This window comes from Petromyzon marinus, chromosome 33 (assembly GCF_048934315.1).
Source record: "Petromyzon marinus isolate PM22_M1 ecotype Great Lakes invasive population chromosome 33, UKy_Petmar_22M1.pri1.0, whole genome shotgun sequence".
In the NCBI taxonomy this organism is placed as follows: domain Eukaryota; kingdom Metazoa; phylum Chordata; class Hyperoartia; order Petromyzontiformes; family Petromyzontidae; genus Petromyzon; species Petromyzon marinus.
Genome location: NC_133699.1, coordinates 12,490,866 through 12,503,702, shown reverse-complemented (window position 1 = coordinate 12,503,702; position 12,837 = coordinate 12,490,866). Strand labels below are relative to the sequence as shown.

The following is a 12,837-nucleotide window of genomic DNA, read 5'->3' as shown; positions in this document are numbered from 1 at the left end:
AGGCGAAGTAGTTAACATCTCGCCACTGTGACAGCACACGTTAGTCGAATCTAATGATGGAGTGGCAGCCAAAGGATGGACCGCGCCTGGGAGGACATCGACCGCATAGGTGGAAGCAATAAAAATATTCTCTCGTGCAGGAGCTCGGTCATTGGTTACAACACAGGACCACTATGGATAGAGACGGCTTGGGGAGGAAGCCCTTCATCCAGCAGTGGATTGATCATGGCTAATGATGATGAGAGAGTGCATAACCACCTAAAGTGTCAGCACATTGTAAACTAACCTTTCATTTCTCTCCACAAAATACAGTGCACACAGAAAAGTTTAACGAACAGCACATCTTACCCTCAACAAATTTGTCCGATTGGTTCAATATTTTTTTGGGAAGCAGCAGCTAAAACATTAATGCGTGGCGGAACTGAGAAGCGTTACATTTTTAATGACGTTCCCTCTCTCTCTGCCTTTTCCCGCCCCCGCTTAAATTAACATGCACAGAAACCAAGAGGTGCGCTGCTTATAAATCGATGGGGGGGGGGGAGCTGAAATAACTCAGATGGATTTACGTAAAGCAGGCTCGTATTACTAATTTACTATTGCAGTTTTGACTTTTCAAGAGGGATGGCTGTGGTCAGCTGTGTTAATCAGCTTAGAGGAGCGACGCCTTCCCCCATCCCAAATTGTGAATCGCAAATTCGTTGACGTTTCAAACGCCTCCGCCACAGGAAGGATTCACTGCGCCAACGAGTTCCAAGAAGTTTTTTTTTTGCAAGTGGCCACTGCTTGGGATGGTTTTTGGTGACGTGCAAAGGAATGGAGTGCCCAGAGTGCGCGGAAAACAAATGGCAGCTACGTACATTGCAACTCTTTCCCGTTCCGATGACGACTGCAAGCCACAGGGCAGGTGTCACCGTTCACCGGCGAATCTCGGAACGCACGTGCGGCTCAGCGTTGATTTACTGAGGGAGGCGTAGCGTTGTTGTTTTTAAAGACGTTGTACTCAGCACAGAGAACTGTGGCGTCCCCAGACCGCACTCTACGAAAGCTGCTGCCAAACTGTGCCACGCGTCCTCCCCGCATGACCTTTTCCTTCCGATTCCAGAATCGCAAGTAAAGCGTACGTACACGTATGTACGTGTTCGTCATCGGAATGGGAAAGGGTTAACAGCCCACTTGCTCTACTACTTCATGAGTCGCCGTGGCTCTCAACCGCGTGGTGTCCAACCAACCCCGCCCATTCTCCACTGGCACATCCATGCCGAGCCAGCCCAGGGTTCCTCGTGTGTTTTTTTTTCCCCTCCCACTGGCTGTTTGACTTACCAAGCACGAACACCAAAATGGTGATGCGCTGCTGGTCTCAATCTGGCTCCGGGGGCCAGGCAGGGCCAGGTGGCAGGGAGGTGCTAATGAGACGTTCACCACCTACACGATGTCAGCTGGTACAACTCGAACACAGCGGTCCATCATGAGCTCCATGGGCCACCGTCTTACCAGACTCTTGTGTTCAACCGCCACGCTGCAGGTCACAGCACTTCTGATGAGTACTTTCCTGCGAAAGAAGTTCAACGTACGTACGTACGTACTTCTCTTACGGCGTCTTCCCTCGCACTGCTCGACTTTCACGTTCCCTTGCATCGTCGCGTCTCCCAAAGCGCTTCAAACCTCGCTCGATCCAAGTAGCGTGCAGACTCTTTACGTATTACTACTGCAATAGCGGCGTTTGGTTGCCGGATGCTTGGTATTTGGGCCTTTGGGCAACTGTGCGCAGCGACCGTGATGTATAAATAATACATAAACACACTCGACCAACGGGGGTCGCCGCGCACCTCGGCCAGGCCGGCGGTAAAGTGGTTGCAGTTCTTGTTGATGAGGTGGTAGGCGTTGCCTTTGAAGTCCTTGCCCAGCTCCTCCACAATCTGGGCGACGTCCTCCTCCGCAAAGTCGGTGGTGCCCAGCATGATCGCCTCCCTGGGGAGCGAGAGGACGGCGGTCGGTGGGCCACACGTGCGTGTCCACGGTACGTGCTGTTGCTTGAATGAGACGGATAAATCCACACCACTGGATAACCCATCACCCCTGCTAAATCGGGCCCTGGTCATGGTGCTTACTGGATTGACCACGTGGCATTGTGTGTAGGAGCGTGGGGAGCTGCTCACTTGAACTTGAACGTCTCCCCCAGCTCTGCGACGTCTCCAGGAACGATCTCGAACACGCCGCTGAATGGGTACGGGTGGCCCCCGTACGCAAACTCTGCACCCGCATACGGAGACGTCGGGAGTCAAATCGCGAGTGCGGGTGGTGGCCGCGCCACGCCGTTCCCGTGGCGCGAAGGACCGCGCCGTTGTTTCGCGGACGATTCTAAACCACGAGAGTTTCACCGTAGGGGGGCCATGTCGCCACGTGGTTTTACCCAATTATGGAATTTGGCGGGCAATTTTCAAACTCGACAATTTTTTTTTTACCACGATTGCCAGCAGACATGGCCTACTCCTTTAATTTTTGTTTACGAATAACTTCACCGGACCTTTTAACGTCCACCGGTACTGCTGACAGTGCACACTTTCTGTTGAACGGGTGCCCGGAGGATTAGCCAGCACTGCCGCTGGGCTTGAACCGCGAACTTTCCGCGACAAGCTGCAAACGTGCTCTACCGTTCGGCCGTGTCCATACACCGGTACAGTCGCACGTGCATTCGCACGGAGGTGACCGGCTGGCTCAGAGGTCGAGTGCCATGCCGACACTTCCGCAATCCTGGGTTCGAATTTCAGGGATCGGCGATTACAACCGGGTTCTGAAGTGGACAGTGAGTTGATGGTCTCAGCCCGGTCACCAATGAACTGCACAAAAGAACAATCTTAATTTCATCTCGATTGGTGTCAAATGGTGAGAAGTAAAAAACTAAATTCGGAGCTGACACAGGACAGTCCACTGAATCGGATACCACAGAGCTACGTCTGAGATCCCTTTGAGTGACCTACAGTCCATACAGTAAGAGGCAGCACTTTCCTACCCGCCTTGCCATATGAGAATAATGTATGTCGCTTAATAATAATGAAACTTACATTTTAAATTCTAAGAGCTGGAATTGTCACGATAAAAAATACGGAACCAATTTTGAAAAATGTTTTCCCTTGCAGATACTGATGACGAGGCTGAAACGTAATAATAGACTCAAAGCGCTGTACACCAGCCGTAAAAAAAAAACTAAAAATATTCAAATAAAACACTGACACAGCAGATTTTTTTTTTACATCAGAATACAATAAAGCCAAGGATAAAACCAAAATAGAAACTTGGGCAACCATCAACACTTTAACACTTGAGAGCCCGGTTTACTTACGGGCGGCCGGGATCTCTCAGCGGTGCGGCTCTGTGAGTGTGACGTCGTCTCTTACCACTTCACAATAGTCTGGGGGGTAACGGCACAGGTGCGTGGGTGTCCACTCACCTCGCCCGTACACCTGGATGCCCGAGTGAAAGATGCCGATGCCAATGGTGGAGGTGTACTCGTTCATCCAGTACTGGAGTTGGGGCACACGCACAGCAAGCAGACGCTCCGGTCAACCTCATAGAGCCAAGGGCAGGGCTGGGGAAACCTTTTCCATTCTGCGTGGCTGAATGCCACCTTGAAACATCTTAGGGCGATCCCACATTACGACGGGGCCGCCGGGGTGCCGCAGGGGCAGGGATGTTAACTACCTCGTCTGCTATGTAGGAGCTCGGGGTTTCGATCCGGACCCCGATGCTTGTATGTGTGGAGTTTGCTCACTCTCCCCATGGTCGCGCGGATATTGCTTCGTGTCCTCCGGTTTTTCCCTCCAAATTTCGAAACACGTATTTAGAATATTTGGCTGCTATAAATTTCCACACGATGAAGCCACTTCGTTGAGCTATGATTTGTGGTCAGGTCGCGTCTGCACAAGAGCTATATAGCTCAGTGGACTATGTATCTTGTATAATAAAAAATAGTTGACAAAAACACATCTGAGCCACTTCTAGCAGTGCAAGAGGCCCTTGCGGTGACACGTGATGGAGCGCACAAAATTATAAACACAGAGTGTTGTTACCAGATCGAATCTATTTCCCCTCTTAGTACCCGATCAGTGCGGCTAAGATGCTTGCAGCGATGGATACATTTCGTTTGGCGGCAGTTTCGATGCGGGTGACCTCATGCGGCTGCAGGCCGTGTGAAACGAAGTGCGCCCGGTGGTAGCTTCCCCGACCACTGCTACAGAGCAGAGGGAAACCACTGCTGTTAGCGTGTTGACCGTGCGCGGGAATCGAACTCGGGTCACCGGGTTCATGGCACAGAACGCTAACCACTGCACGACAGCTTCCCACATTCATACGAGTGCAGCAAACACTTGACATACATTTTTTTACATGTACAAAGTGGAACACGCAGACATACATAATACACGGTCAAACGCATGGAAGCACGCAGGTGTCTGCTCAAGCTGCGTTACAATACCTCAGGATCAGCGTCTATATTTAGTCGTTACAAGACGCACGCACACGCATGATGCACTGCTTTGTGGATGAAGACGAACACGTGGGAATGCACGCGCGCATTAATGCGAGCAGGCGGGCAATAGCACACACGCACAAAATGGCTCTTCCCAAACGCAGCAGCGTCCTCCACACAACGAACATCACTTGGCTAAACTCGGAGCGCTCAGGGCGGGAGATCATTGGAGGTTGGTTTACGGAACAAAAGCTTGTAAATATCTAAAGTGGGCAGCGTAGGGGGGAGCGGTGATGACAGATGGAGCGCCTGGGCGATTGTTCCACGGAAGCCGCGCGTCCAGGAATTGATTCGTGGGAATTCGAAGAAAAAAAAATTGTTGCCGGACATTTACACAACGAACCTGCTCGGTCAAACTGGGGCATCGTAATGAGATTGGCAAACTCACGCCTGATCCAGTGGCCAGATACCGGGAATCCGCACACCCGGTTCGCTGTGTCATCTCCTGGATCCTTGCCAGTCGTCCGGATGGGCCAAAGTGCCCGCAAGGAAATACTTGGCATGTGGTGATAGATCGCGATCGTGACCTTGTGAGTTTTACCGTTCAGGTGCTGCGGTTATCGCGGTGTGCTTGCGATCCAAAATCAGAGGTTTATGTTATCCGAGTTAATTTCCCATTGAGCCATGTGGCTCTTTTTCAAGGATGATCCGGCCAGCAAGATTTAATAAACACGATATAAAATATCAACAAAAATATAAATAAAGTCATTAAAACCAAATGATAAAATTACACACATTCGCATAGGTAGTTTCCCTTTGCTCTGATCCAGAGGTCGCCGGTTCGATCTCCCGGCGCGGCTGTTGAAACAAATGTGCCCGTTTATTATAATTCCCCCCCGCCCCCCCCCCCAATCCTGCCTCTATCCACCCAGCGGTATAAAATGTGCGCACCACAGTTCATCGATTGGCAGACCACAGTGTGGTGGGGCAAAGTGTGGGTATTCCCACTTCTTCCAAGACGTCTGTCCCCAGCATGGAGGAGCGGCGCCCTTAGTGGGTGGAGCCCTCTAGACGAGAGGCGCCCTCGAGTGGAGGTCCTCCCGCCAGCAGCGGCATGAACAGGCGCCTGCGGGGCTGCGCCTTCGCCGTTTTACCCGTTGTATTTACATCACGTTATACGCTCCGTTCTCCTGTAACCCGCCGCATGTTTTCACAACGCGAATCGGATACGGCGCGATGGATGTGTTGGGGAACACCTTTTTTTTTAATGACGCAGATGCGAATTGGATATAGCGCGATCGAGCCGACGGAACTACGCCCCGCGAGTAGGAATGAGCGGTCACACAAGGCGGGATGCTGCTGGATGCCTCTAGATGCTACCCACGCGACTCAAGTCTTTACTCGGCCTGCGTTACGCATGTCACGTGTTATCGCGGACAGTGCTATATGATTTATTTTAACGCGATTTTTCCATAACACAGGAGCCGGGTTATACCACCACGTCACAGGAGAACAGACTGCATCCCGATTGTGCTACCCGAGCCACGTCGCTGTGCGCTGTGGCTGTGCGCTGTGTCATTATCGCCAGCCAGCAGCGCGTCATGCAACGTCCGCGAATGGTCCCAGAAGATGACGTCATCGTTTACCGACTCCTCCATTTACTCACCAGGCCCTTCTCGACACTGGACACGTGTCAGTCGAATGTCAGTCATAGTCTATTTGTATGAATGTTCGGCATTGGAGCCGAGATTTTATTAATTCGGTGAAAGCTCGAACAACGTACCGTGTACCGGACACACATTTTGTTGGAGTTCATAAGCTGGATAAAAAAAAAATTGCGAGGCCATTAAATCACTGCACTGCCAAAACACATGATTTTAAAATGAATGGAGAAAAAAAAAACAGTGGCAGTAGTGCTCAGGTGCAATGTAAAAAAAAACACCGCGGTGGTCATTAAGAGCAATGTCGGAGCCAGGATTTTCAGGTGGGGGGGGGCAACCCCTCCAGTAATGAAAAATGATAGGAATTGTTAGTAAGGACTTGTCCCTTGCTTTTTATTCGACGCGTGTGCGCGATGGCACAGCAATCGATCGAGGGTCGAATTCGAACCGCGTTGTGTGATCGGCATCGTAATCGCTGAAGGTGTTGATGTCTTCAGGGAAGTCGTGTACTGTATACACAACTGCGCACAATTCTGTGAGTCACTTATAACTGCTTTGCCGTTACTTATTGCCAATTATGGACTCAGACTATTGTCCTATCATCTCATAGAGTCCCTGGTACCTAATAATATGCTACACAGTGGCAGTGGGGGTCGCAAAATGACAATGTATTACTAATAAACCCCAATGATCCGATCTAAATGAGGGATTTCGATCGGATCATTGGGGGGGCACGTGCAAACCTCCCCCCACTGGCTCCGCCAATAAGAGAACACTATGGAGGGCCAACATGAGTCCACTGTATGTATTTACATATACAAGGTGAGGGCATCTTCATTAATTCACGGGTAGCAGGGCACCTGTCTGAATTCAAACATATCTGTGGTGCTGGCTCAGTTCTCTGATATGACCATGATGAGCTTTCTTTTTTTACCCGGCCAACTCATCATGCCGTGTGTCTGCTACAGCCTTTATTGAGCCTCAGCATTTGCGGGGCAGACTTATTTACGTTTTACACATTGAACGAAATAACTATTTTTATTTTACCGGATAAGGCCCACTAAACTATTAAGCTTTTTTTTTCAGGGGACCACGGGGAGAGAACTCCATATATACAGGCATCAGGGTCGGGATGAAACCCATTAACTCCTGTATACCGGGCGAGGTAGTCAACATCTCGCCACCGTGTCGCCCCACTTGGCCATCACTGGTTGTGAAGGTGGTGTTGGCTCTGGGAGTTCAGATTTCGAGAATGGCCATTCCTCTTAGCGTAATTTATTTCTTGGCTACCTGGCACGTGGGCTCAGAATAACAGCTGCCCCTAATGTCAAAATTGGTCCCAAATTCGAAATAAATAGTTTTGGGATTTATTAAATTATTCAAGGATGTCACCACACCCAAACATTAAACATCCCTCCTCTAAAACTCATTTATATATATGTAACTGTCTAATTTGTTCTATTATCCTTAATAATACTCACTTGAGAGAATGCACGTAGAGTCACGCACACAGATGTAAGATGCACGGACAGAATGCCAGATGCATGATGGATGGGTTGCCGGGTTGCGTGCGTGTATTTATAGGATGCAGAGTACAGTGTGTGGTCCTTGCACAATATCTTGGCTTTCACAGTCAGCCTAGCTTTCCTTGCCGCTTTCGCAGATGTCTATCGCAAAATGCAAATCTAAAAGCCATCGCTCGTTCCCTCCGGCTGTCAATGCAGTGTCACAAAAAACGATGAGCCCCCAAATCATCCCAGTTAAATAGCTTCACTTGACTGATATCTGACAAAATGGCCCATCTGTTTCTATAGGAGACCCATGCTTTTTATTGCCAATTTTATCAAATGGATTTTCAATACTGATTTGTCATAAAATTGACACTTGCACAAATGATAGCTGACCTTTTATTTAACCCAAAAATCTGGTGACATTTTGGCTTCCTGCCAAGTTTAGCATTTTGCCCACCAAACCGATGGACGATGGACGTAACATGTCACACATGAAGAAACCCGTGGCATGAACCCATCGCGAATGACCAAAGAACCCAAAACAAAACAAACCGCAGTATCACAGATTACAGACGAGACGGCTCTCATTGAAACGTCTGAGGCAACATGCCAGCTGCTGTTATTTGTGATTTGTTCACGGGGGGGGGGGGGGTTAGGCGGTGCTTATTACAGCGTCTGATGGCTAGACCCCGTCTGAACAATGAGCGTCGTCGGGCTCCGTGCAGATGGGCACAAGCAGCATAGAGAGAGAGACAGGGACGGAGACACGGGGACAACGGGGAGAGGCACGTCCATTGGCAGACACAGACACGGACACTTGGAGAGAATGCAGTGGTGGGAGACACGGCTACGTGGACATCGACTGGGAGACAACACAGACATGTCGAGGGAGAGACGCACATTCATGCGGAAGCAGGAGTGCCACGCGCGTGCGGGAAAACCAAATTGGGGGGGGGGGGCAACGTGGGGGGCTCGGGGGGGGGCTCGGTGTGAGTGGCTGTCTGGCTCCCTGGTGGTCACGCTGTGTTGGTTATCAGCCCCCGCTGGGTAATCCGCTCTTGAGATTAGCGCAGCGTCTCGCCAGCTGTGACCACATTGCACCCGATGCACACCCGATGTTTAGTCTTCCCAATCCCTTGCCCCCACTGATAGAGACACAGAGATGAAGACAAAAGATGAAGACAAAAGATGAAGACAAAAGATGAAGACAAAAGATAAAGACAAAGATCCCCCCCCCGTATAGCCTTAACAGACTGTAGGGGCAAGTGCTGTTAGCGAGCAGCACCTATGAAGGTCGTAACGGAACACGAGGGGGTGGGTGGCCAGCACCACGCCCGGCCGCCTTTGTCTCCCAAGTGGCGATGTTAACTACACACCGCTCCAGGTACTCATTTGAGGCTTAGTCGACCTGGGGGAGGCCCAGGGACCGGTTCAGATAATCGTCACTGGTGTTGGCCGTGAGCGGGAATCGAACCCGGGTCGCCGGGTTCGTAGCGCAGCGTAGCGCTAACCGCTACACCACCGCTCCCCACAAAGACACACACATGCGCACGCACACACGGGGACATATGGACACACACATGGATACACAGGGAGATGCCAAAGGAGACAGATGGGAACACAAAGACAACGAACCACAAATGTCTCCCCCGTGTAGCATTTAACAGACTGTTGGGGCAAGTGCTGTTAGCGGGCACCTATTAAGGCCAGCACAGTGCGCGTGGGAATGAGGGGGTGGGGTGGCTGCAACCACGCCGTCTTTGTCTCCCCAGTTTTGACGCTTAACCACACCAGGTACTCATTTGAGGCTGAGTCAACCTAGGGGAGAACCCAGAACCGGTTCAAAAATCATCCACATTTCCTTTGCGTCCACCCTGGCTCTCCCCGTCGTCACCTCCCGCGACTATTTGTTTTATGGGGCACGGCGGGGAGCGCGCTCGTCCACGAGGTCCGCGGTTCGACACCAGCGGCCGCCCCGGTTAATACCGCGCGGTGTGTGTGTGCGTGTGCATTCACCGTAAACAAACAAAAACAACACCGCGTGTCATCCGCTCCCACGGTGCGCGTTAAAGATTTCCGTGACACCGTTCACAAGCGTGGGCCGGCGTTGTTGCGTCACAACAACAAAAAACCCAACAATAAAATTACGTTTTGATTTAAAGCTTTCGTGACTGCAGTAATTCATATTCTTAGTTTTTTCGGTAAAGTCACGTTGAAGAGAAACAACAAAATAACAAAATATATATAAAACAATAAAAAATTCTCACGACGTTTCGACCATAACTCAAACGGTCATCATCAGGTGTGTCGGTTTGCATAAATTTATTTTGAAAACGGCATATTTATTTATATATATAAAAAAATAACGTTTGCGTCACGCGCAACGATTGGCAGTTTGCCCAGGACTAGTCCATCTATTTTTTGAAAAGAGGAGGGGGGAGACGAAATTTGTTTTTATGTATGCTGTCTGAAAGCCACTGTAAGCGTGAACAATCAATCAAGAACTGAAATGATTTATCAAATCTTTCCAATGATTGCTAAGATAGAATCCATCTTCTCGGTTGAAATTGTCTCTGTGCTTGTATATGTGGATAGCCTCATGAACGAATCTCTCATGGAAGCCAGATGGCTTACAAAGAACCTCCGTCTTGGAAAAGTCAATGGCATGTGAGCCTACTGAATTAGAACAATGATCTGCTATGGCCGAGGTGTTGGTCCTACCGTGTTTAAGGTCTGCTTTATGTTCACGAATGCGGTCCGAGATATGGCGTTTGGTTTCTCCAATGTAACTACTACCACAGAGGCAACTTAGTTTGTAGACACCAGGGTATTGTATGTCCGGAATCACATCTTTTACAGACGGAACCAGATCACGGATTTTATGTAATGTGTTGAAACCATCACTTTACCCTACATTGCTGGGATCACAAAAAAGATCTCCAAAATCTTGAATAAACACAAGATCCAGGTCCGTTTCAACACATTACATAAAATCCGTGATCTGGTTCCATCTGTAAAAGATGTGATTCCGGACATACAATACCCTGGTGTCTACAAACTAAGTTGCCTCTGTGGTAGTAGTTACATTGGAGAAACCAAACGCCATATCTCGGACCGCATTCGTGAACATAAAGCAGACCTTAAACACGGTAGGACCAACACCTCGGCCGTAGCAGATCATTGTTCTAATTCAGTAGGCTCACATGCCATTGACTTTTCCAAGACGGAGGTTCTTTGTAAGCCATCTGGCTTCCATGAGAGATTCGTTCATGAGGCTATCCAAGCACAGAGACAATTTCAACCGAGAAGATGGATTCTATCTTAGCAATCATTGGAAAGATTTGATAAATCATTTCAGTTCTTGATTGATTGTTCACGCTTACAGTGGCTTTCAGACAGCATACATAAAAACAAATTTCGTATCCCCCCTCCTCTTTTCAAAAAATAGATGGACTAGTCCTGGGCAAACTGCCAATCGTTGCGCGTGATGCAAACGTTATTTTTTTATATATATAAATAAATAAATATGCCGTTTTCAAAATAAATTTATGCAAACCGATACACCTGATGATGACCGTTTGAGTTATGGTCGAAACGTCGTGAGAATTTTTTATTGTTTTATATATATTTTGTTATTTTGTTGTTTCTCTTCAACGTGACTTTACCGAAAAAACTAAGAATATAATAAAATTACGCTAAAGCCTTGCAAGATTCTCCTGAAAAAGAGTCTTAAGAGTCAGTGCTCTTGAGACATTCCCGAATAAACAGCCAGGAGGGTGAGAATAGTAACACCTATCCCACTGTCACACAAGGAAGTAACAACCCTAGCCACTACGTACATATGGACTTGTTTGTTGAACTTCTTTCGCACCGTACGTGGCCAACAGTGCTCTTCGGAGGTGCGGGGTAAGGACAACTAAACACCAAAGCAGTTCTAAAAAAATTTGGTTTTAAATCTAGATTTAAAAGTGCATAGCTCCAGTCGCTTCCTAATATCGGAAGGAAGAGCGTTCCAGACGGCCGCAGAAGCGCATCTGAAAACGCACGCAATGCAGGTGGTCGTCTTTGTTCGATGGCTCAGCCAACAACAGCCGCCGCTGCTGCGAGGATGAACGGAGAGAGGCGATTGACCTTAGGAGGCCGCTTGCTGACCCCGTGTGCGCGATGTTGGCTTCTCAGTGCCTCTCACGCTGTTGTGTGTGTGTGGTACACCGTGCGGAGTGCTTGTGTAGCGGTTAGCCCATTGCGCTACGAACCCGGCCGCCCGAGTTCAATCCCCACTCACGGCCCACATCAGTGATGATGATATTACCTGAACCGGTCATGGGACTCCCGTCGGTCGACTCGGCTTCAAATGAGTGCCCGGCCCGGCGTGTAAACATCGCCACTGGGGAGACAAAGGCGGCCGGGCGTGGTGTTGACCACCCACCCCTTCTTGTGCCGTGTCGGCCTTCATAGGTGCTGCTCGCTAACAGCACTTGCCCCAGCAGTCTGTCAAGGCTACACGGGAGATCTTTGTCTTTGTGGCACATTTGACGGCCTTTGCTCTCTCACGCCAACGCTGCCTCCAACAGCAAATAGCTTTCGGCATCATCGCCTGGCCGTTGTTATGATGACGGTCGGCTTCTTATCCCTCCGACCAGAGGCCTACTTCTCTGCCACCCACTCAACTCTCCCTCTCCACACCCGCGTGGCTCCGCGTTATTTTTGGTTATTTACACCGCGTCAGAGTTGGGGGGGAGGAGAGGAAGGAGTTCGCCCTCCGTGTGAATCTCCTTTCAGTTCAACGTTGTTCATTTAAATGTAAATTACGTCTTTTGATATCGTGCATTGTGTGTGTGTATGCGCGTTGATTAGCAGACACGGACATCTGGCAAATAAGGGGGCCTGGGGGGTGGGGGTAGTGTGGAATTTTTTACACGAGAACAAATAGACAAAGATCCCTGCCTGTATAGCCTGGAACAGACTATTGGGGCAAGTGCTTTTAGTGAGCACCTATTAAGGCCGGCACAGCACACGACGGGGGTGGGTGGCCAGCATCACGCCCGTCCGCCTTTGTCTCCCCAGTGACGATATTTACTACACACCACACCAGGTACTAATTTAAGGCTAAGTTTACCTAGGGGAGGCCCAGGACTGGTTCAGATAATCGTCACCAGTGTTGGTGACCGTAAACGGGAATTGAACTTGGATCACCGGG

At 49.5% G+C, this 12,837-nt stretch overlaps 1 protein-coding gene across 2 annotated transcripts in view; it reads right to left on the bottom strand.

Annotated features, from left to right (window-relative positions):
- The window catches only part of LOC116948484 (deubiquitinase DESI2-like), a 50,064-nt gene that overhangs the window by 9,265 nt on the left and 27,962 nt on the right, over positions 1-12,837 (bottom strand). For both annotated transcript variants that reach the window (XM_032965199.2, XM_032965200.2), the window contains 3 exons: positions 3,449-3,521; positions 2,157-2,250; positions 1,827-1,968 (listed from right to left, as the gene is read on the bottom strand). In XM_032965199.2, coding sequence (XP_032821090.2) covers positions 1,827-1,968; positions 2,157-2,250; positions 3,449-3,521 — 309 coding nt within the window. The remainder of the gene's footprint in view (positions 1-1,826; positions 1,969-2,156; positions 2,251-3,448; positions 3,522-12,837) is intronic.